We start from the raw sequence: 22,756 nt of genomic DNA, 5'->3' as shown, positions 1-22,756 counted from the left end.
AGAATAAGCGTAGGAGTTGTATTGCCAATAATATAACCACGGTGGAACAGGATGGTTATGAAACTCAGCGGAACATGATGTTTTAGCATAACTATTTTCGAGTCATCGGTGATGCATGGTGGTGACGTTACAGCAGCTAGACCTTGTTGAAGGCTTGGATGTCGATAGATTGGACGAAGTCTTCAAACGCGGTGACAGATTCCTCAATGAAGTCTGTGGACACCTGAACAACAAGATCCCATTTAGCTGGTGCGGCCATCGGCGATTGTTAAACAAACAACTTGTAGGTACAAGCGCAAGGGACGCGCGGTGAACGGGATTGTAGCCTGCAGATAAATCAGTCACTAGCAAATCAGTGTAATAAAAAGAACGAGCAGATTCTGGCAGCCCACTGCACTTACGCATCCCTGATCACACACCACGATGCAGGCAGCAACACCAGTTTAACCTTCGATGTGTGAACGAGGGTCGTCAAGCGCAGCTCAAATAACATAAACCGCGCTCAAGAACATACCTTATCGTCTTCAACGACGCAGGAAATTTGCAACTTCTTGATGCCATACCCAACAGGAACAAGTTTGGCTAGAAAATTTGAAATAAAAATATTCAAAATAGAATGTCAACATAACAGAAACTCTTATTAACGTTAAAACAACCACACTTGGTCAACTTCATTACCCGCTGAAGCAATAGGCCCGAATCATACCACAGATGGGAACGTCACTCAAGAACATTGCGTTATACTTCAACTTTCAAATTGAAGTGGTAGTGTTGCCAATTCATGCTGATTCATGCAAAGACTGTATGCACATCACTCGCTCGCTTTCGTGCGAGTTCCCCATCAAAAGTTGAGTCGATTTTTTTTTTTTCAGTTCCCTAAACATAAGGTGCACGGTTTCGCTATAAAGAGTGGTACGGTACTACCGCACTTTTACGAATTGGACGAGTAGCTTAGAATTTATGGAAATCATCTCCCAGCATTGGTGTGGTAATAGACGATGGTGATCATTTTATCAGTGCACCAAGGATTCAGATGTTTAAAATTATTTACAAGTGATTGTGCAAGGATTTCACTTACAAGCTCCCCACAGCAGGCCGTCAGTGGCCACCGTTCGGACCAGTCGCTCTAGCTCTGCCATGTCGGTCTCGTCATCCCAGGGTTTCACGTCAAAGATAATGTTCGATTTGGCGATCACAGCGGCCTCTGTTGACGTCAGCAAACATGTTTTAGGTTCTTGCACTTCTATTGTTTTATTATATTCCAGCAAACAGTGATCACTAGTAATTAGCGAACATTACTACTTCAAACGAAACAGCAAGATTGAGCAATGGTGATTCAGATCCAGCTAATCAAGAAATGCACCTAATCAGTGCATATCCCAAGACAGCGTATACCATTTTATGGTTGAATAGTTTACAAGTAACGGCCTTAGACGGCAAAAAATTATTTCAACTTTAGAATAATGTAGATAACATGAAGTGCGCTCATAAGAGCTCTGCTAAACTGCATTAAACTACAATAATGGAGTCAATGTCGGTCTGCAACCATTGCACGTTTCATCCAAACACAAACTGCGTGTTCATAACTTCTAATGCACCTGCTTGCATAAACTTTAAATCATCACCGAAGTGACAGATCCTACATCCTACCATTTTTTTGGTGCACTCCACCACGTAACGTAACACAATAAGTTAACCACAAGTAGTTTCACTAACTTTTGCTCTTCTTCTCCTGATACATTTTCACTCTCTCTGCCTTGAGCTTTTCTTGTTCTTCATCCTCTGACTCTGATCCAAAGAAGTCAACATCCGAGTCTGAATCTTCTGCTGCTTCATTTGAGGCAGCCTGGGCAGGACCATATTGATCAACTGGTTTCTTAATCCCAGGGAGACTATAAGACAATCAGACAATTGTTGATTCATTAAAAACATGGATAGGTAGAATATAAGTTTTAATTAGATTATTAGAATGACACAGATACAATGTGTTTTGACTGGTTCTGATAAACAAACAGTGACAACTTAGGATTGGATGCACTAACAGCACTGGCTCATTTACTAAATATGCAAAATAGTTGATTAAACACTTAAACAGCTTTTGTCTACAAAATTTTTTTCTGTATGCTGTAACTGTTATCCGCTGGTAATTATACTTGAGTGATATACAATGATTACAGCCTCAAAGGCTATTTTCACTATATGTGGTTTGGTAAATATAACCACTGTTTAGTGTTTATAATAAACTGAAAATCGAATGAGGCTGTTATTTAACTGTTTATGATATTTATATTGTTTGTTGCAGTAAACAGAGCATTGGCTTTGTGCTGGTTTCGGTTTATTATCTTTCACAACAGCAATCTAAATAAGATCCAGTAGTTCTAGATGCTTCTCTGACGCTGGTCACTTTTAACAACAAACATAAAAGGCACTAACTGTACTGTATATAAAACACACACAGACTGTTGTTTTAGTACGGTACTTGTCAACACTGGCGCCGACTTACGGGGTGGCCACGCCACCCCGTAACTGCTGTGGCAGGGTGGCAGCCACCCCGTTTAGGTTACATTACTTACTGCGAATAAATGTAATTTGAACGGACGTTTAAATCTTTTTTTGATCATTGGTTTTCGCTTCAAATCAACGTAAAGCAAGAGGTGAACCAATACAGTATTGCGAAGAAAATGATTGTTTTTGTCACAAGCATGATACTCGCGTAACATCAAGCAAGCTACGTGAAGATTACGCAACACGTGGCTACGAGTTTTTTCCTTGTTGTTGTTGCGATCGTTTTATTTGTTACTTGTCATAAGGCATTGTTACATCTGTTAAGTTTACAGTGGGATATTATATTAATCAATAAAATACGATCTTTCCATTGCCTTCCTCAAAAATCTTTTTTGAAAATTTTTAAACTGCTCATAATATCGACATGGAAACAGTTCTGCTTGCCAAGGATCAAGCATCGGAAGAGAACAGAGCTGCTTTTGAATATGTCGCTGCTACATATGAAGATGACACAAACCCAACGCTTCTGCGTCTGGAATTGCAACAGCTGGAAAGTTTTCAACAGCAAAAATAGATTTTTGTTTCAACTATGTCGCAATTGCTTGATCTATTTGCAAGCAATGAAACAATTTCATTAATGCTTCCAAACGTGGTCTGCATTGGGAAAATATACTTATCGTTGCCTTCTACCACCTGCGAGGCGGAGCGATCGTTTAGTGCACTCAGGCGCATAAAAACCTACTTGGGATCTACCATGACGCAACAGCAATTGAACCACGTCCTAATTTTAAATGTTTATCAAGCTGAAGCTTCACGGTTACAACTTGACCAGTTGGATTGACAGAGCTGCTGTTCGCAAAAATACTTTTGCCAAATGTTAAGTATCAGAGCAGCAACGTAACAATAAAATTCACGACATACATGCTGCGCTTTGTTTTAAAGTTGCTTTGTAAATTATCAAACTGCAAATCAGGTGTGAAAAGACAATTGCATCTATGAAACATGCTTAGTAAAAATCAAACAAAAACATACAGTTTGAAAGTTTTTAGGTTGCCATATTGTGCTATCTGCCACCCCGTGCAAAAATAAATGCCGGCGCCTATGCTTGTCAACAATAACATAACAACTCAGTTAATTTCTTAATTCAATACACACCTGGGGAATTCTGTTTGGTAAGACTTAACTTGGTTGAACCATCTCAAAGCATGAGCATACTTCTCTGAAGGAGCAGAAGTAATTGCTTCAAACACAGCAACATCTGCTTGTGATGGAACAAACCTGAAAAAAAAACACAAACACTAACACAAAAAAAACTTTTAAGACTTGCAAATGTGACATAGATATAAAAGTTTTTTTGCTTGTCCAAGCTATTATGCATGGTCATTTTCTTAAATTTAAACTGGTGGGTTTACTATCACTCAACAACTCTAACTTTGGGGTTGAGATACAACCATACAAATAAGGGTGCAACCTATTTCCTCCCCTGAACACGTCGTCCCCCGATTTTGTCCCCTGAAAGGATTGAGAAAATACACAACAGAGCCAAAGTCACTGAACGGAGTTGCTGCAAACAGTTCAAAATTTTGCCCTTTAAAAAATTGAGAGAAAAAAATACAGAGTTGAGTTGCCACCTAACATTAGAACTACGTAATTTTGACACAATATAAATACAAGTTTGCTTCTTGTTTCTCCACTCTTATGCCTTGTAACGATATCGTACTTTTCTTGCAAAGTGAAACTTTTTAGTTAAATAAACGTTTTTTTTGATAAGGAAATAAAATTTTCGAATTGGAAGGAAAGTCAAGTTTGACTTTATTTGGTTAACCCGACATTTCAGTCATTTCTTTAACCAAAAACAGCATCAATGCGTTGTGGCAACTAATCAGGTGGCTTTGTTGCAATTTGTCTTGTCAAAATTTAAGAAAGCCCATTTATACCTGCAGACAGGCAACAGGCATCCTGATATTAGGTCTATTACATTTATTTTTTTCTGAGCATTGGAACAAATTTTGAAACAACACAACTTAAGATCTCAGGAGGTGTGAATCTCACAGATAATTCACACTGTTAGTGTTAGGCTATGTGTTGTACGATGCCATATAATCGTGTAGCCTAAGCAATGAAAGAAAAAGTCACATAGTTTATTTTGTGGTGACCCATTAAAATTCAATGATTAATTCAAGTGGAAAATTTTAAAATGTTTGCGGAAACTCCGATCAGCAACTTCGGCTTTCTTCTATTTTTTCTCTCAATTTTTTAAGGGGGTGAAGTGTTCCCGCGACAAAATACGTTGCATCCTACAAATAATACTGAACCAATATTCTATTGTACCGGTACACAACATACAAGTCATAAATTACAGATGCAACACAACAGAAAGCAGTGAAAAAACATGCCAACAACTCTTGTTTAAAAGACTAACCATAAAGAACCATTTTTAGGTTGGAAGTGACTAATTTTCCACACTTGATGCCATGATTACAATCAGGTGTTGCCAGAGTTAGGATTAAAGTTAGGAAGGGTTTAGGGTTTTCAACAGTTTTAAACTTTTCTCAAATTAGGGCAGAATTCCTTATCTGGCAACACTATTGAGGCTACACTTACACTATATAGTGTAAATATAGCCACAGCCTAAATAAGCTGTTGAAAACAAAAATTTGTATTTTGGAATTATTTTTAGTTCTCGGCAAAAATCAAAACCCTAACCTTATTCCTAACTCTAACCCTTACCTTAACCCAGGGGTGGGGAACCTTTTTAGTATTACGGGCCACATAAAATGAGAAATAACACAGGCAGGCCAATAAAATTTTGAAATTTTGTTTACAGATAAAAAATGCAGCAAAGTAGACAATGATTTATTTCACTTTCACAGCGAGTGGGATGGGTGCAACCTAATTTGTACCATGAACAATTCGTACCGTCAGTTCGTACCTTGAAAAGATCAAGAGAAAAAATTAAAAAAAGCCGAAGTCGCTGATCAAAGTTTCCGCAAGGTTAGGGTATCAGAGTATCGGTAGTTAGGGTTAGAGTATCGGTATCCGCAAACACACTAAAAAGATCGAGAAAAAAATAGAACATCGCTAATCGCAGTTTCCGTTTTTCCGCAAACATTTTAAAATTTCCAGTAATGATCCTAAGAGTTTGCCGAAGTTGCTGATCGCAGTTTCCGCAAACATTTAAAAAAGGTTAGGGTTGATCAAAGTTTCCGCAAGCATTTTAAAAGGGTTAGGGTGTTTCCCCAAACAAACAAACTAAAAAGATCGAGAGAAAAAAATTGAACAAAGCCAAAGTCGCTAATTGCAGTTTCCGTTTTTCCGCAGTTTCCGTAAACATTTTAAAATGGTTAGGATTAATCGGAGTTTCCGCAAATATTTTAAAAGGGTTAGGGTTGATCGGAGTTTCCGTAAACATTTCAAAATTTCTGGTATATAACAGGGTTGAGAAAAACCCGGGTTTTTTTAAAAAAGCCCAACCCGCCCGGGTTTTTTTAAAAAAACCCGGGTTTTTTTGGGTTTTATTGGGTTTTTTTAAAAAAGATGCAAAAAAGGTAGATTCATGCTTATTTCACCTCAAAACTACTTTTTACGGATGAAGTGCCTTCCACTCACAGTACATGCTTGCATAACTCAATAAAATAATGCACTAGGGCTGTTGTTGCTTGAATGTTGCATCATCCATTAATTTCAAGATCAAGTTGGATGTTGCATCATCCACTGATTTCTATACCAAGTTGATGCTACCGTGGTAGAAATCACATCATTGCATCATTTGATTTAGATTTGAAGGCAAGGAGCATTTATGCCATCATGTTTAAATATTTTTTATCATTTATACATATATTATATATAGTATTTGACTAATGGATGAGCAATTGCGTGGCCAATGGCCATTTAGGCAAATGCTGTGAAACAGCCATGCGTTAGAATCCAGAATCTGTAATTGGTAAATAGCCTCCTAAATTGCATTTCACATCTTATCCGGTACAGACTACAATAGAGTAGTAGCCTACTTTCACCAGTTTAACTATAAGGCTTTCTTGCATAAATGAGTTTTAGTGTAGTATCCACAAAGTGGCATTACTTGATTTTTGTGCACTGTACAATATCCATTGCGTTTTCAGTTTATTCTTGGAAATTTACTTCACAATCACATCCTTAAGTCCTAATTTAAAGTTTGTTTTAAGTGCCTTGTAGTTTTTTTGTTGATTTTTTTAATTTTCTATTAAAAACTGGACAAATATGATGCTCTGGGTTTTTTTGGGTCGGGTAAAATACCGACAACCCTGGTATATAATGATTCTAAGAGTTTTTGTTTGTTTGCGGATAATTTTAAAATGTTTGCTGAAACTGCGATCGATCAACGACTTCGTCATTTTTTAATTTTTTCTCTCGATCTTTTCAAGGTATGAACTGATGGTATGAATTGTTCATGGTACGAATCAGGTTGCATCCGAGTGGGATGGCTGAAAGTTTATATTTTTAGTGAGTCGTGTGATGTCTGCTGACATGGAAGATGTCGCAACTCTTAACTGCATCTCTACAGTACTTTTTGTTAGATTCAATTTGGAACAAACTGCTCGCAACGATAGGTGCTTCCAAAGAAAAACACATATTTCAAAGCATGTTTGCGCATGACTGGAAAATCATCAGCATTTATGTAACGTTGATAACAGTTGAGCAGTGGAATGTTTTGGTACATCGCTTTCAACGTATGAAATTTAAAGAAATTCGCAAAGAAATTGTGACGAGGGCCACATGGAACAGTAACGCGGGCCGCATTCGGCCAGCAGGTCCTCCACCCCTGCCTTAACCTTTCATAACTTTGGCAACACCTGATTGAAACCATGGCAACAAGTGTGTAAAAATAGCCAGTTCCTATTATTTAAGACCCAAATAGGGTCACAAATTATATTTTTGGGATTGTGACATTAACAACAGGCAGATTTTGCTTGGTTGGTTGGTTTTGAATCTTTATCCTCGGACTGACAAAGCCTTGATAGGTTATTCCTAGTACCGGTAGTTTCACATCGGTACGTACCAGTACTTGTAGAGGCTCTTGACGCAGCGCCGGTTACCGAGATTGGCAGAGTAAAATTTTTCGATTGTTGAAATGTTGTTGTCAGGGAATTATTCCATTTACTCGGTGCAGCTGAATGGAGAGCAGTCGGAAATGTGTTGCTCAAGCGCACACCTCAAGAGTCGAACCAGCGCCGTGTGATTTTGAGCTGGGCACGTTACTACTGAGCTAATGGGGCGGACAACTTCAAGGTCAAATAAAAATGTATTTTTTGAAATTGGGTCACAGAAAAAAAGTTAAGCCTTAACCTAATTTTAAACTATCTGAAAATGAAAAAAATATCTACGCACCCTTCAATGTAAGATTTGTCTTCTAAGAATGTGTTGAGTGCTTGAACTCCATTGTCTGACTTAATATTTCCAAATCCCATATTGTTTGATTGAAAGTTACTTCAAAATTTTTAAATATGGATATAATCCTGCACAGATAAACTACCGTACCAGTTGGCAATTACAATTTCACAAGGATATCTGTAAAATTTCAAGCTGAAAAGAGAAATTAAGCAACTGCGCGTGGCAAAAAAAGTGAAAATATGGTATCCTGTCATATTATTTTGAATTGAAAGTGAACAAGTTCACTTTTTAAGAAGCACTTTGACTAGAAATTATAAACTTGCAAGATTTGTTGGCGCTTCTTGCCAGCCTATCTGCTCATTGCAGTGGCGTAGACAAGTGGTAGGGAGGGCAAGAAAAGGCATTTTCTCCTCTGTAAAAATTTAAATACCACAAAACTCAAGATTTAATTAACTTAAATGCAGTGATGGGCATTATCGGCGATAATTTATCGGCGATAATTATCGGCGATAAATTTTTATCTCTTATCGTTATTGCTTAATTATTTTTTCAGTTATCGTTTATCGTGTAACAACCCCATATCATCAGCTACTTATTGTAGCTAAACACAAACAAATGTGTTTCATAAACATAAACAAATGTGTTCCTTGGTTTCGTATTATCTAATGGCTAACCATAAACAAAGGTGTGTCATAAACAAATGGTGGCTGCCTGAAAATATGTGGAAACTTCCGTAAACAGATCTGACCATACACAATTCACCACAGGATGTCCTGACATAAAATCACTTAATTACAGAGTGTTAGATTTTCAACAGGTCTTTGAAAGGCCTGCCTTTCGTTTTACCGCATTACTCCCGTTAATTTGTGTATTCGCCACCTAGCGTCGTTTCCCCTTCATTGTTATGTTATCGCTCTTTGCAAATGGCAACACTCACCACGAGATTGTCTATGGAACTTTCGAGACGTTTTCGTTTTTGCTGCTAGTTTGCCAGCTAGCCGAACTTGTTAGTCACTGTAGTTTGTGACTGAAAGTTGATTGATTGATGTTTATGCTTTGTTAGCTGCTTCTCTGTTATGTACTTCTACAGGACTTAAGTTTGACAACTGCTATGGTAATACTTATTTGCGTGTAGGCTGAATTCCATATTTGCAGCTTGCTATCTCAAAGTTCAACTTACTGGTGAGCGTACTTGTGATGTAATAATGTTTTTTGTAGCTGAATGTTGACTGTCTACCGTAAACAAACGTAACGTATCTCTGATGTGCGTAAATTGTTGTTAGGCTAATACTTCAAACTTAAATATTGCAGAGTCAATCACTATAGAATCCTTCGCGTACAAGTGCATCATTTGGCATTACTGATCCGGTCATACTACCGGTACGTTCATTATTCTGAATTGTATGATTGATTGATTTGTGTCGTGAATTGTGGATTTATGTTTACTACTGAATTATTGACCAATAATTTGTCAGCCTAATGGAAATTAGTTCTCGTAAACCGATCTTAACTAGGCCAAGTGAATTGCCACGTTTCTTTGTTTTTTAATGATTATTGACCTAGCGTTATGGTTGTACGGTACGGTAGCCTACGTAATAATTGTGTAAGGTAACATCGCGAATTTATTTATTCAGTGCGTCATTGGCCAACCTGTGGAACTTGTGTACCGTACAGTGGATTGAGAACTGTTTGTCAACAAATTTGGTACGTTTATCAGTTCGACTGTTGTGCTTGCTGAATTGTGACTAGTGTCTTATGTTGTGTTATTTCTTGACAGAAAAACCGTATAAACTTCATTGCTGCGAAGCAGTCATTGGAAACCGAGTGATTTCTTCAAGTTGGCGTGCTTTAACAGTTGCTCAGTCCTGCCGGGTGGATTAGGAAAATCGTGACGTCACCGGCGCAATTAACTACCGCACCTGTTGTGTTCGCGTCGCACACAACATCGTTTTTCAAATTTGGCATCAAAGCTTGACCATCTTTGAACTGAAGCTGATTTCGTCAATCGAACCGAACTGCTGATCTTCACCAACCTGACGATCAAATTTGCGTTTACTTACCTAGTTCCCATCAGTGTTACGTGACATCTCTCATTTGCTGAAGTTAGCTTATGCTGTTACGAAGCGGATTTGCATACACAGCTATGGATTCCAAAGCCGAAGCTATTCAACAAGCAGCTGATACTTTGAGAGACAGCTACAAGCGTGGTGAACAACTGATGAGCAAACGTGAAAACCTCACAGAAGTGCAGACTATCCTGTTAGAAATTGACAAAAATTATGCCTCTTTAATGGCGCTTTGTGTCGATGTCCCTGAGAATGAACAAATTCCAGGAGGCCTTTCAACTAAACGAGATTACATTCAAGGTAAAGAAGAATTTGCTGATAGAGTCAAACAGTGGTTCTCGGAATGCGAGAGGACAGACACTAAAACTCCTCCACTACGCTCACATCACTCGTCCTTGCGTACTCATTCCCATCGCTCCAAATCCGGAAGCATTCGGTCATCGAGTACAATGTATAGTTTGCGTCAACGTGAAGCACATGCCAAATTGGAACTAGCTCGTTTGACAAAAGAACAGAATGATGCCAGGCGACGAGAGGAAGAAGAACTAGTTCGCATGGAACAAGAGAAAGCTCGCTTTGAACGTGAGAGAGCCGAAGCTGAAGACCTGCGTCAAATTAAAGCTGCTGAAACTGAAGCCGCACTCTGGCAAGATGATTCTTCTTCGGTTATCAATATTGGATCAATGACACCCGTACGATTGCCACAGCAAACCTTCACTCACAAAGACACACACCTGGAACCTCTGCGTCACGGTGATGAGCGGCACAAACAAGAACCAACTGCAACATCTGCAGGAATGCCAGACCAAAAGGTAAATTACCCTTGTTATTATACTAGCCGACAACCTGATCTTTCAGAACGACTTCTACCTAAACCAGATGTTAAGAAATTCTTTGGTGACCCACTCGATTTCTGGGCTTTCTGGCACCGTTTTAAGTCCCATATTTCTGATTGGTTGACACCCGACAGGAAGATGTCTTACCTCATGCAGCACTGCTGTGATGCAGTCTGTGAACAAATAAGGCACCTTGCCGATAGCAGCGAAGGTCACAACTGCTATGATGAAGCGTGGGAAGAATTGAAACGGAGGTATGGCCAACCACACGTTATTGCGCATGCTTGCGAGGAACGCTTGAGAGCTGTTACCAGAATTTCTCACCACGAACCCGAACAATTGGAGAAGTTGTCCGTCCTGTTGAAAAGATGTTGTTCATCATTGAGCTCAAACACCGAAGCTTCGAACTTGGATACCGTGCAGTTTATCACCTGCCTTGCAAATAAGCTGCCAGCGTCTCTGAAAGAAAAGTGGGTAATTGAAGCTCTGAAAATCAATGATGACACTGGAAAAGTGGCTGGATTCCAACATTTTGCTGACTTCATAACGAACGAATCTAGGATTGCCAATTCAATCTATGGCGTGAAACTCTTTTCATCAAATGTCGACAAACTTAACAAGCCTGACACCAAAGGGAAACAAAAGGCTGCACTGTTTAACGTAGTGACAAAACCTACTGAAAGATCTGGACAGCTCCGAATTGGCAACAAGCGACTCATACAATGTATCCTGTGCGATAATACACATTATTTGCAACACTGCAAAGAGTTCAAAGCCAAATCCGTCACTGAACGTGAGCAATTTGTAAGGAACAACAAATTGTGCTTAAACTGTCTTGGACCAGATCACATACGTGCCGACTGCAGAAGCCGAGGTAAATGCACTGAATGCAGAAGCTCATCACATCATTCTCTTTTACATCGGTATCTGGTCACAACTGGAGAACAAATCCAGAGACGACACCCTAATCCCATTGCTAATAGAAGAAATGATAGCCAGCCAGATGATCCCGTAAGAAGACCATCAGAAAGGAACACAAATAAAGTTGTAGAAACCTTCCATTCCAGAACAAGCAACTCGGCAACTTACTTGGACATCGTTCCCGTACGTGTGACAGGAGAAGGAAAGGTAATACATACTTATGCTCTCCTAGATTCTGGTTCAAACCGCACCTTTTGTGAACAAAAACTTGTAGAGATGCTTGAACTGAAACCTGAGCCATCTGGTGACTTCCAGGTGCAAACACTGTCTTCGAGTGGACCATATTCCTTCAGTTCTTCAACTGTAGCGTTGAAAGTTCTACCAGTAGTTGGCGGCGAAGTGCAAGAACTGACAGATGTGATCGTCGTTGACAAGATACCTACCAAGCCAACTCCAGCGCCTTCTCCGGAGTATCTGCAAACGCACAAGCACCTCCAAGGCATTGACTTGAAGCAACTGGACCATGGTACAGTTACACTGTTGATCGGAAATGATCATGCTGTCTCCCACCGATGCATTGAAAGCCGCTTTGCACCTAACCCGAAGCAAGGACCTGATGCAGTCAGGACGCCCTTAGGCTGGTTGCTTAGAGGTACTCGACCAAAGGAGACAGGCTTAGATAATTTCGATGCTGAATCCGACATTTCAAATTTTCTTGTCCGTGACACGAAGCAGAACCCTGCTGACCAAGCATCAAGGGGCATGACGGCCAAAGCCTTGATGAATTCTGGGATGTGGCTCAATGGTCCAGATTTTCTGAGGAAACCTCCAGAAGAATGGCCCAATCAAACTGCTCAGAAACCACAATTTGAAGATATCTTTGCTGCTTACAAACCAAAGAGGAAAATCGAAACCTTTACTGCTTCTACGACTGAAAGCCAAGGAACCAACAGGTTAATCTCCTACTTCTCATCTCTGCGCCGACTGAAACTATCAGTAGCCTGGTTCCTGAGATTCAAATCATACTTACTGATGCGCATGAAGAACGAAACCCAGATTACACTGAAAGGACCAATCAGTGTGCCAGAACTTGATGAGGCAGAAATTGAGTTAATCAAATACGAGCAGCGTCAGAGTTTTCCAGCCTGGATCAAATCTCTATCCAAAGGAGAACACCCAAACATGCCCAAAGCCAAGAGGATCCCACTCGAAAAACTCAGCCCTGTCCTAATGAAAGATGTTCTACGTGTTGGCGGAAGAATCGACAGATCCGACTTACCGTTCGAAACGCGACATCCTGCTATCATAGCTCCAGAGCGCCACTTAACGGACTTGATAATTGAACATTGTCATACCAACGAATCGAAGCACATGGGTGAAAGCCATACACTGAACAATATTAACCGAAAATACTGGATAGTTAATGCCAAAGTTGCGGTTAAAAGGGTACTTGCAAGATGCCTGCCTTGCCGGCGAAGGACCGCAAAACCTAGACAACAGCTCATGGCAGAACTGCCAGAAGCAAGGTTACAAATGTCACAGCCACCATTCTCACAGACTGGCGTTGACTTTTTTGGGCCGCTAAATGTCCGAAACAGACGAAGTGACATTAAGAGATACGGCTGCCTTTTCACATGTCTCACAACTAGAGCCATTCACTTGGAAGTGGCACCAGACCTGACAACTGGCGCATTCATAAATGCCCTACGGCGTTTCATAGCTCGCAGAGGCCCCATCAAGAAAATCTTCTCTGACAATGGAACCAACTTTGTGGGTTGTGAAAGAATCTTGAAGCAAGCCATCGATGAGTGGAATCAGAACCAGATCCACCAGAGCCTTCGACAACAAGGAATAGAATGGTCATTCAACCCCCCAACAGCCAGCCATATGGGCGGAGCCTGGGAGAGAATGATTCGCACAGTACGTCAAATTCTTATGAACATCTTACCAAAACAACCACTCGATGATGACACATTGCACACATTACTTCTTGAAGTAGAAGACATCGTCAATTCAAGACCACTCACCGATGTGAAACTGGAAGTTGATGGCGACTTACCCCTGACACCTAACCACTTGTTGAAGTTGAATTCTTCATCGAATTTACCGCCAATGTTAAGCTGCGACAGAGATGGCTACCGACCAAGTGATCGATACCGCCATGTGCAGTTTCTGGCAGACACCTTTTGGAAGCAGTGGGTTAAGGAATACCCACGATCTGTGATGTCAAGAGCAAAGTGGCTTCACAGAAAGGAGAATATCCGAAGAGGAGATATCGTCCTTTTGATTGATGACTCTGCTCCCAGACAACGATGGCCACTAGGCAGAGTAATTGAAACATTTCCTGATCGTCACGGCGTTGTTCGTTCCGTAGAAGTGAAGACTGCAACCGGATCTCTGAAGAGACCAATATCCAAACTTTGTGTAATTGTCCAAAGGGAAGAAGATGATCCAGATGAAGATGAGACACCAATAGACACCGTTGAGATTTTGCTGGAAGATCAGAGCGATGAGGAAGAGTCAAAGGACTGAACTGTTACATGACAATAGACTGTTGAAAAACTTTTATTCATGAAAAGAATGACCCAGTTTGGCCCTTCTTTGGCCCGGGAGTGTTAGATTTTCAACAGGTCTTTGAAAGGCCTGCCTTTCGTTTTACCGCATTACTCCCGTTAATTTGTGTATTCGCCACCTAGCGTCGTTTCCCCTTCATTGTTATGTTATCGCTCTTTGCAAATGGCAACACTCACCACGAGATTGTCTATGGAACTTTCGAGACGTTTTCGTTTTTGCTGCTAGTTTGCCAGCTAGCCGAACTTGTTAGTCACTGTAGTTTGTGACTGAAAGTTGATTGATTGATGTTTATGCTTTGTTAGCTGCTTCTCTGTTATGTACTTCTACAGGACTTAAGTTTGACAACTGCTATGGTAATACTTATTTGCGTGTAGGCTGAATTCCATATTTGCAGCTTGCTATCTCAAAGTTCAACTTACTGGTGAGCGTACTTGTGATGTAATAATGTTTTTTGTAGCTGAATGTTGACTGTCTACCGTAAACAAACGTAACGTATCTCTGATGTGCGTAAATTGTTGTTAGGCTAATACTTCAAACTTAAATATTGCAGAGTCAATCACTATAGAATCCTTCGCGTACAAGTGCATCATTTGGCATTACTGATCCGGTCATACTACCGGTACGTTCATTATTCTGAATTGTATGATTGATTGATTTGTGTCGTGAATTGTGGATTTATGTTTACTACTGAATTATTGACCAATAATTTGTCAGCCTAATGGAAATTAGTTCTCGTAAACCGATCTTAACTAGGCCAAGTGAATTGCCACGTTTCTTTGTTTTTTAATGATTATTGACCTAGCGTTATGGTTGTACGGTACGGTAGCCTACGTAATAATTGTGTAAGGTAACATCGCGAATTTATTTATTCAGTGCGTCATTGGCCAACCTGTGGAACTTGTGTACCGTACAGTGGATTGAGAACTGTTTGTCAACAAATTTGGTACGTTTATCAGTTCGACTGTTGTGCTTGCTGAATTGTGACTAGTGTCTTATGTTGTGTTATTTCTTGACAGAAAAACCGTATAAACTTCATTGCTGCGAAGCAGTCATTGGAAACCGAGTGATTTCTTCAAGTTGGCGTGCTTTAACAGTTGCTCAGTCCTGCCGGGTGGATTAGGAAAATCGTGACGTCACCGGCGCAATTAACTACCGCACCTGTTGTGTTCGCGTCGCACACAACATCGTTTTTCAAATTTGGCATCAAAGCTTGACCATCTTTGAACTGAAGCTGATTTCGTCAATCGAACCGAACTGCTGATCTTCACCAACCTGACGATCAAATTTGCGTTTACTTACCTAGTTCCCATCAGTGTTACGTGACATCTCTCATTTGCTGAAGTTAGCTTATGCTGTTACGAAGCGGATTTGCATACACAGCTATGGATTCCAAAGCCGAAGCTATTCAACAAGCAGCTGATACTTTGAGAGACAGCTACAAGCGTGGTGAACAACTGATGAGCAAACGTGAAAACCTCACAGAAGTGCAGACTATCCTGTTAGAAATTGACAAAAATTATGCCTCTTTAATGGCGCTTTGTGTCGATGTCCCTGAGAATGAACAAATTCCAGGAGGCCTTTCAACTAAACGAGATTACATTCAAGGTAAAGAAGAATTTGCTGATAGAGTCAAACAGTGGTTCTCGGAATGCGAGAGGACAGACACTAAAACTCCTCCACTACGCTCACATCACTCGTCCTTGCGTACTCATTCCCATCGCTCCAAATCCGGAAGCATTCGGTCATCGAGTACAATGTATAGTTTGCGTCAACGTGAAGCACATGCCAAATTGGAACTAGCTCGTTTGACAAAAGAACAGAATGATGCCAGGCGACGAGAGGAAGAAGAACTAGTTCGCATGGAACAAGAGAAAGCTCGCTTTGAACGTGAGAGAGCCGAAGCTGAAGACCTGCGTCAAATTAAAGCTGCTGAAACTGAAGCCGCACTCTGGCAAGATGATTCTTCTTCGGTTATCAATATTGGATCAATGACACCCGTACGATTGCCACAGCAAACCTTCACTCACAAAGACACACACCTGGAACCTCTGCGTCACGGTGATGAGCGGCACAAACAAGAACCAACTGCAACATCTGCAGGAATGCCAGACCAAAAGGTAAATTACCCTTGTTATTATACTAGCCGACAACCTGATCTTTCAGAACGACTTCTACCTAAACCAGATGTTAAGAAATTCTTTGGTGACCCACTCGATTTCTGGGCTTTCTGGCACCGTTTTAAGTCCCATATTTCTGATTGGTTGACACCCGACAGGAAGATGTCTTACCTCATGCAGCACTGCTGTGATGCAGTCTGTGAACAAATAAGGCACCTTGCCGATAGCAGCGAAGGTCACAACTGCTATGATGAAGCGTGGGAAGAATTGAAACGGAGGTATGGCCAACCACACGTTATTGCGCATGCTTGCGAGGAACGCTTGAGAGCTGTTACCAGAATTTCTCACCACGAACCCGAACAATTGGAGAAGTTGTCCGTCCTGTTGAAAAGATGTTGTTCATCATTGAGCTCAAACACCGAAGCTTCGAACTTGGATACCGTGCAGTTTATCACCTGCCTTGCAAATAAGCTGCCAGCGTCTCTGAAAGAAAAGTGGGTAATTGAAGCTCTGAAAATCAATGATGACACTGGAAAAGTGGCTGGATTCCAACATTTTGCTGACTTCATAACGAACGAATCTAGGATTGCCAATTCAATCTATGGCGTGAAACTCTTTTCATCAAATGTCGACAAACTTAACAAGCCTGACACCAAAGGGAAACAAAAGGCTGCACTGTTTAACGTAGTGACAAAACCTACTGAAAGATCTGGACAGCTCCGAATTGGCAACAAGCGACTCATACAATGTATCCTGTGCGATAATACACATTATTTGCAACACTGCAAAGAGTTCAAAGCCAAATCCGTCACTGAACGTGAGCAATTTGTAAGGAACAACAAATTGTGCTTAAACTGTCTTGGACCAGATCACATACGTGCCGACTGCAGAAGCCGAGGTAAATGCACTGAATGCAGAAGCTCATCACATCATTCTCTTTTACATCGGTATCTGGTCACAACTGGAGAACAAATCCAGAGACGACACCCTAATCCCATTGCTAATAGAAGAAATGATAGCCAGCCAGATGATCCCGTAAGAAGACCATCAGAAAGGAACACAAATAAAGTTGTAGAAACCTTCCATTCCAGAACAAGCAACTCGGCAACTTACTTGGACATCGTTCCCGTACGTGTGACAGGAGAAGGAAAGGTAATACATACTTATGCTCTCCTAGATTCTGGTTCAAACCGCACCTTTTGTGAACAAAAACTTGTAGAGATGCTTGAACTGAAACCTGAGCCATCTGGTGACTTCCAGGTGCAAACACTGTCTTCGAGTGGACCATATTCCTTCAGTTCTTCAACTGTAGCGTTGAAAGTTCTACCAGTAGTTGGCGGCGAAGTGCAAGAACTGACAGATGTGATCGTCGTTGACAAGATACCTACCAAGCCAACTCCAGCGCCTTCTCCGGAGTATCTGCAAACGCACAAGCACCTCCAAGGCATTGACTTGAAGCAACTGGACCATGGTACAGTTACACTGTTGATCGGAAATGATCATGCTGTCTCCCACCGATGCATTGAAAGCCGCTTTGCACCTAACCCGAAGCAAGGACCTGATGCAGTCAGGACGCCCTTAGGCTGGTTGCTTAGAGGTACTCGACCAAAGGAGACAGGCTTAGATAATTTCGATGCTGAATCCGACATTTCAAATTTTCTTGTCCGTGACACGAAGCAGAACCCTGCTGACCAAGCATCAAGGGGCATGACGGCCAAAGCCTTGATGAATTCTGGGATGTGGCTCAATGGTCCAGATTTTCTGAGGAAACCTCCAGAAGAATGGCCCAATCAAACTGCTCAGAAACCACAATTTGAAGATATCTTTGCTGCTTACAAACCAAAGAGGAAAATCGAAACCTTTACTGCTTCTACGACTGAAAGCCAAGGAACCAACAGGTTAATCTCCTACTTCTCATCTCTGCGCCGACTGAAACTATCAGTAGCCTGGTTCCTGAGATTCAAATCATACTTACTGATGCGCATGAAGAACGAAACCCAGATTACACTGAAAGGACCAATCAGTGTGCCAGAACTTGATGAGGCAGAAATTGAGTTAATCAAATACGAGCAGCGTCAGAGTTTTCCAGCCTGGATCAAATCTCTATCCAAAGGAGAACACCCAAACATGCCCAAAGCCAAGAGGATCCCACTCGAAAAACTCAGCCCTGTCCTAATGAAAGATGTTCTACGTGTTGGCGGAAGAATCGACAGATCCGACTTACCGTTCGAAACGCGACATCCTGCTATCATAGCTCCAGAGCGCCACTTAACGGACTTGATAATTGAACATTGTCATACCAACGAATCGAAGCACATGGGTGAAAGCCATACACTGAACAATATTAACCGAAAATACTGGATAGTTAATGCCAAAGTTGCGGTTAAAAGGGTACTTGCAAGATGCCTGCCTTGCCGGCGAAGGACCGCAAAACCTAGACAACAGCTCATGGCAGAACTGCCAGAAGCAAGGTTACAAATGTCACAGCCACCATTCTCACAGACTGGCGTTGACTTTTTTGGGCCGCTAAATGTCCGAAACAGACGAAGTGACATTAAGAGATACGGCTGCCTTTTCACATGTCTCACAACTAGAGCCATTCACTTGGAAGTGGCACCAGACCTGACAACTGGCGCATTCATAAATGCCCTACGGCGTTTCATAGCTCGCAGAGGCCCCATCAAGAAAATCTTCTCTGACAATGGAACCAACTTTGTGGGTTGTGAAAGAATCTTGAAGCAAGCCATCGATGAGTGGAATCAGAACCAGATCCACCAGAGCCTTCGACAACAAGGAATAGAATGGTCATTCAACCCCCCAACAGCCAGCCATATGGGCGGAGCCTGGGAGAGAATGATTCGCACAGTACGTCAAATTCTTATGAACATCTTACCAAAACAACCACTCGATGATGACACATTGCACACATTACTTCTTGAAGTAGAAGACATCGTCAATTCAAGACCACTCACCGATGTGAAACTGGAAGTTGATGGCGACTTACCCCTGACACCTAACCACTTGTTGAAGTTGAATTCTTCATCGAATTTACCGCCAATGTTAAGCTGCGACAGAGATGGCTACCGACCAAGTGATCGATACCGCCATGTGCAGTTTCTGGCAGACACCTTTTGGAAGCAGTGGGTTAAGGAATACCCACGATCTGTGATGTCAAGAGCAAAGTGGCTTCACAGAAAGGAGAATATCCGAAGAGGAGATATCGTCCTTTTGATTGATGACTCTGCTCCCAGACAACGATGGCCACTAGGCAGAGTAATTGAAACATTTCCTGATCGTCACGGCGTTGTTCGTTCCGTAGAAGTGAAGACTGCAACCGGATCTCTGAAGAGACCAATATCCAAACTTTGTGTAATTGTCCAAAGGGAAGAAGATGATCCAGATGAAGATGAGACACCAATAGACACCGTTGAGATTTTGCTGGAAGATCAGAGCGATGAGGAAGAGTCAAAGGACTGAACTGTTACATGACAATAGACTGTTGAAAAACTTTTATTCATGAAAAGAATGACCCAGTTTGGCCCTTCTTTGGCCCGGGAGTGTTAGATTTTCAACAGGTCTTTGAAAGGCCTGCCTTTCGTTTTACCGCATTACTCCCGTTAATTTGTGTATTCGCCACCTAGCGTCGTTTCCCCTTCATTGTTATGTTATCGCTCTTTGCAAATGGCAACACTCACCACGAGATTGTCTATGGAACTTTCGAGACGTTTTCGTTTTTGCTGCTAGTTTGCCAGCTAGCCGAACTTGTTAGTCACTGTAGTTTGTGACTGAAAGTTGATTGATTGATGTTTATGCTTTGTTAGCTGCTTCTCTGTTATGTACTTCTACAGGACTTAAGTTTGACAACTGCTATGGTAATACTTATTTGCGTGTAGGCTGAATTCCATATTTGCAGCTTGCTATCTCAAAGTTCAACTTACTGGTGAGCGTACTTGTGATGTAATAATGTTTTTTGTAGCTGAATGTTGACTGTCTACCGTAAACAAACGTAACGTATCTCTGATGTGCGTAAATTGTTGTTAGGCTAATACTTCAAACTTAAATATTGCAGAGTCAATCACTATAGAATCCTTCGCGTACAAGTGCATCATTTGGCATTACTGATCCGGTCATACTACCGGTACGTTCATTATTCTGAATTGTATGATTGATTGATTTGTGTCGTGAATTGTGGATTTATGTTTACTACTGAATTATTGACCAATAATTTGTCAGCCTAATGGAAATTAGTTCTCGTAAACCGATCTTAACTAGGCCAAGTGAATTGCCACGTTTCTTTGTTTTTTAATGATTATTGACCTAGCGTTATGGTTGTACGGTACGGTAGCCTACGTAATAATTGTGTAAGGTAACATCGCGAATTTATTTATTCAGTGCGTCATTGGCCAACCTGTGGAACTTGTGTACCGTACAGTGGATTGAGAACTGTTTGTCAACAAATTTGGTACGTTTATCAGTTCGACTGTTGTGCTTGCTGAATTGTGACTAGTGTCTTATGTTGTGTTATTTCTTGACAGAAAAACCGTATAAACTTCATTGCTGCGAAGCAGTCATTGGAAACCGAGTGATTTCTTCAAGTTGGCGTGCTTTAACAGTTGCTCAGTCCTGCCGGGTGGATTAGGAAAATCGTGACGTCACCGGCGCAATTAACTACCGCACCTGTTGTGTTCGCGTCGCACACAACACAGAGTGAAAAATTACATAAACTTTCGTAGCTGAATGATTTGATTGGCTGAAAAGTATCTATGTAGATTGTTCGAGTGTTTCCATTGGCTGGACCAGAAATATAAGCAGGTGTTTGCTTGCCAGAAAAGAGGGGGAGGTTAATTGGATTTAGTTGAATCTAGTTGAATTTTCATCTAGACTAGCTCAGATGCGCGGCAGGCATCGACGCATGCTTATATGGCTGGTCCTAACTACTTTGTGTCAGATTATTTCAATATACTAAAATAATTATAAACAATGTAACTTGTAATATAATATGTGTTGTGGTCTTGTCCAGAAAAGTTAGCCAGGGTAATAATCAGGACTCGCGAACTATTTGAATAAACTCAAAACCCCGATTAAGTTAGCTTAAATAAATTACCGTACGCTAATCGAACTTTACTAGACTCACATGTGCGCTCTAGGCGACATGAGGGCGTCACAATCGTTATCGCCAAAGGCAATATTTGATTATCGCCGATAATTATTATTTTTTTTTATTATTATTTATTTGCGTCAAACAAAGTTGTCCATATCCAAAACAAAAACAACGAAATAAATCGCCGATAAATTTTATTTCGGATCAACACACACAGGGCCGTAGCCAGACCGCAGAGCAAGGAGGGGCCAACTTTTCGTTAGGGGGTGCCGAATAAATTTGAATGATTTTGGCATTTTAACCTCTTAAACACCGGTATCCACAAAAATTTCAATATGTCAATTTAGTGTTAAGACCAGTAGTGTAGCCGGGAATTTTGAAAGGAGAGGTTTTGACGACCGGCGGGCGAAGCCCGACGACGTGTTCGCCTAAGACGACACCCAGCGACGGGGGGTCTGGGGGGCCTCCCCCAGAAAATTTTGAAAAATCACTTTGAATTTGGTGCATTCTGAGAGCATTTTCAACAAAAATGTGGGTATGAATATTCCTGCAAAATGGTGCTGTCAGGTGGCATAGCAAAAGGATAAGATCATGTTTTCTTCAGCATTTTTCAGAAATAAAGCTAAGTCTCTATGTTTTCTTGTTACTAATTCCTGGCTGAGATGTTTGAATGTTAGGTATTGGCACAACTCGCTCTTTTAATGCAGTTTTGTTTAAAATTAGGCAAATTTTTTTAGACTGAAAGCATCATGCTCAAGCATAAAGAGACTGAAAGCATCATTCTCAATATCGTGACGTCACACGCGTGCCAAAGGGGGGGGGTTGTAACCCCCCCCCCCCCTTTGGCTACGCCACTGGTTAAGACCAACACTGGTCTCTTATCACGGCAACCATATTACAATGACCAACATAACAAAGCAATTGTTGACTTGTTGTATAAATAGCGGTAGGCTACTTGTTACGAGCAAAAACTTTAACTGGCTCGAAGAAGCTAGTGCCGAGGATTTTGATATATATGATTACATTCCGCCTATACAACCGTGAGCTAGTCTATTGCAATTGCAGTCGCGGATGTTTGGATGCAAGCCGTCTCACAAACAAGTCTAAATCGATAGATTTCGATACAGAATGTTCAAAGGCCATAAGCACCAAGTTTGCCTGTCTTGGTTGTAACATGCTCCGTCTAGTGGGAGCGCCAGCCCTTGTTAACACTGAGAATCCACACTCACAAACGGCAGTGCTAGATTCAAATGTAGCAATATCTGC

General features: G+C 41.1%; 3 protein-coding genes across 3 annotated transcripts; 2 read left to right on the top strand and 1 right to left on the bottom strand.

The window, feature by feature from the left end:
* Position 1: 1 nt before the first annotated feature.
* LOC145771489 (elongation factor 1-beta-like) lies at positions 2–8,069 on the bottom strand. Its single transcript, XM_082583182.1, has 6 exons — positions 7,873–8,069; positions 3,661–3,783; positions 1,717–1,892; positions 1,079–1,204; positions 515–582; positions 2–223 (listed from the first exon to the last, which is right to left on the bottom strand). Exons 1-6 carry the CDS (start codon positions 7,950–7,952, stop codon positions 137–139), a joined length of 660 nt encoding a protein of 219 aa, XP_082439308.1. The 5' UTR covers positions 7,953–8,069; the 3' UTR covers positions 2–136.
* Positions 8,070–10,018: 1,949 nt separating this feature from the next.
* LOC145771775 (uncharacterized) lies at positions 10,019–15,247 on the top strand. Its single transcript, XM_082583506.1, has 2 exons — positions 10,019–10,753; positions 14,823–15,247. The coding sequence occupies exons 1-2, from the start codon at positions 10,019–10,021 to the stop codon at positions 14,835–14,837; spliced, it is 750 nt and encodes a 249-aa protein (XP_082439632.1). The 3' UTR covers positions 14,838–15,247.
* A 407-nt stretch (positions 15,248–15,654) lies between these two features.
* Positions 15,655–20,776, top strand: LOC145771772 (uncharacterized). The gene is made up of 2 exons (XM_082583504.1): positions 15,655–16,389; positions 20,459–20,776. The coding sequence occupies exons 1-2, from the start codon at positions 15,655–15,657 to the stop codon at positions 20,471–20,473; spliced, it is 750 nt and encodes a 249-aa protein (XP_082439630.1). The 3' UTR covers positions 20,474–20,776.
* Positions 20,777–22,756: the final 1,980 nt, after the last annotated feature.

The sequence above is a fragment of the Aplidium turbinatum genome, chromosome 6 (assembly GCF_918807975.1).
Source record: "Aplidium turbinatum chromosome 6, kaAplTurb1.1, whole genome shotgun sequence".
Taxonomy (NCBI): Eukaryota; Metazoa; Chordata; class Ascidiacea; order Aplousobranchia; family Polyclinidae; genus Aplidium; species Aplidium turbinatum.
This window is presented reverse-complemented; position numbering and strand designations above follow the sequence as displayed.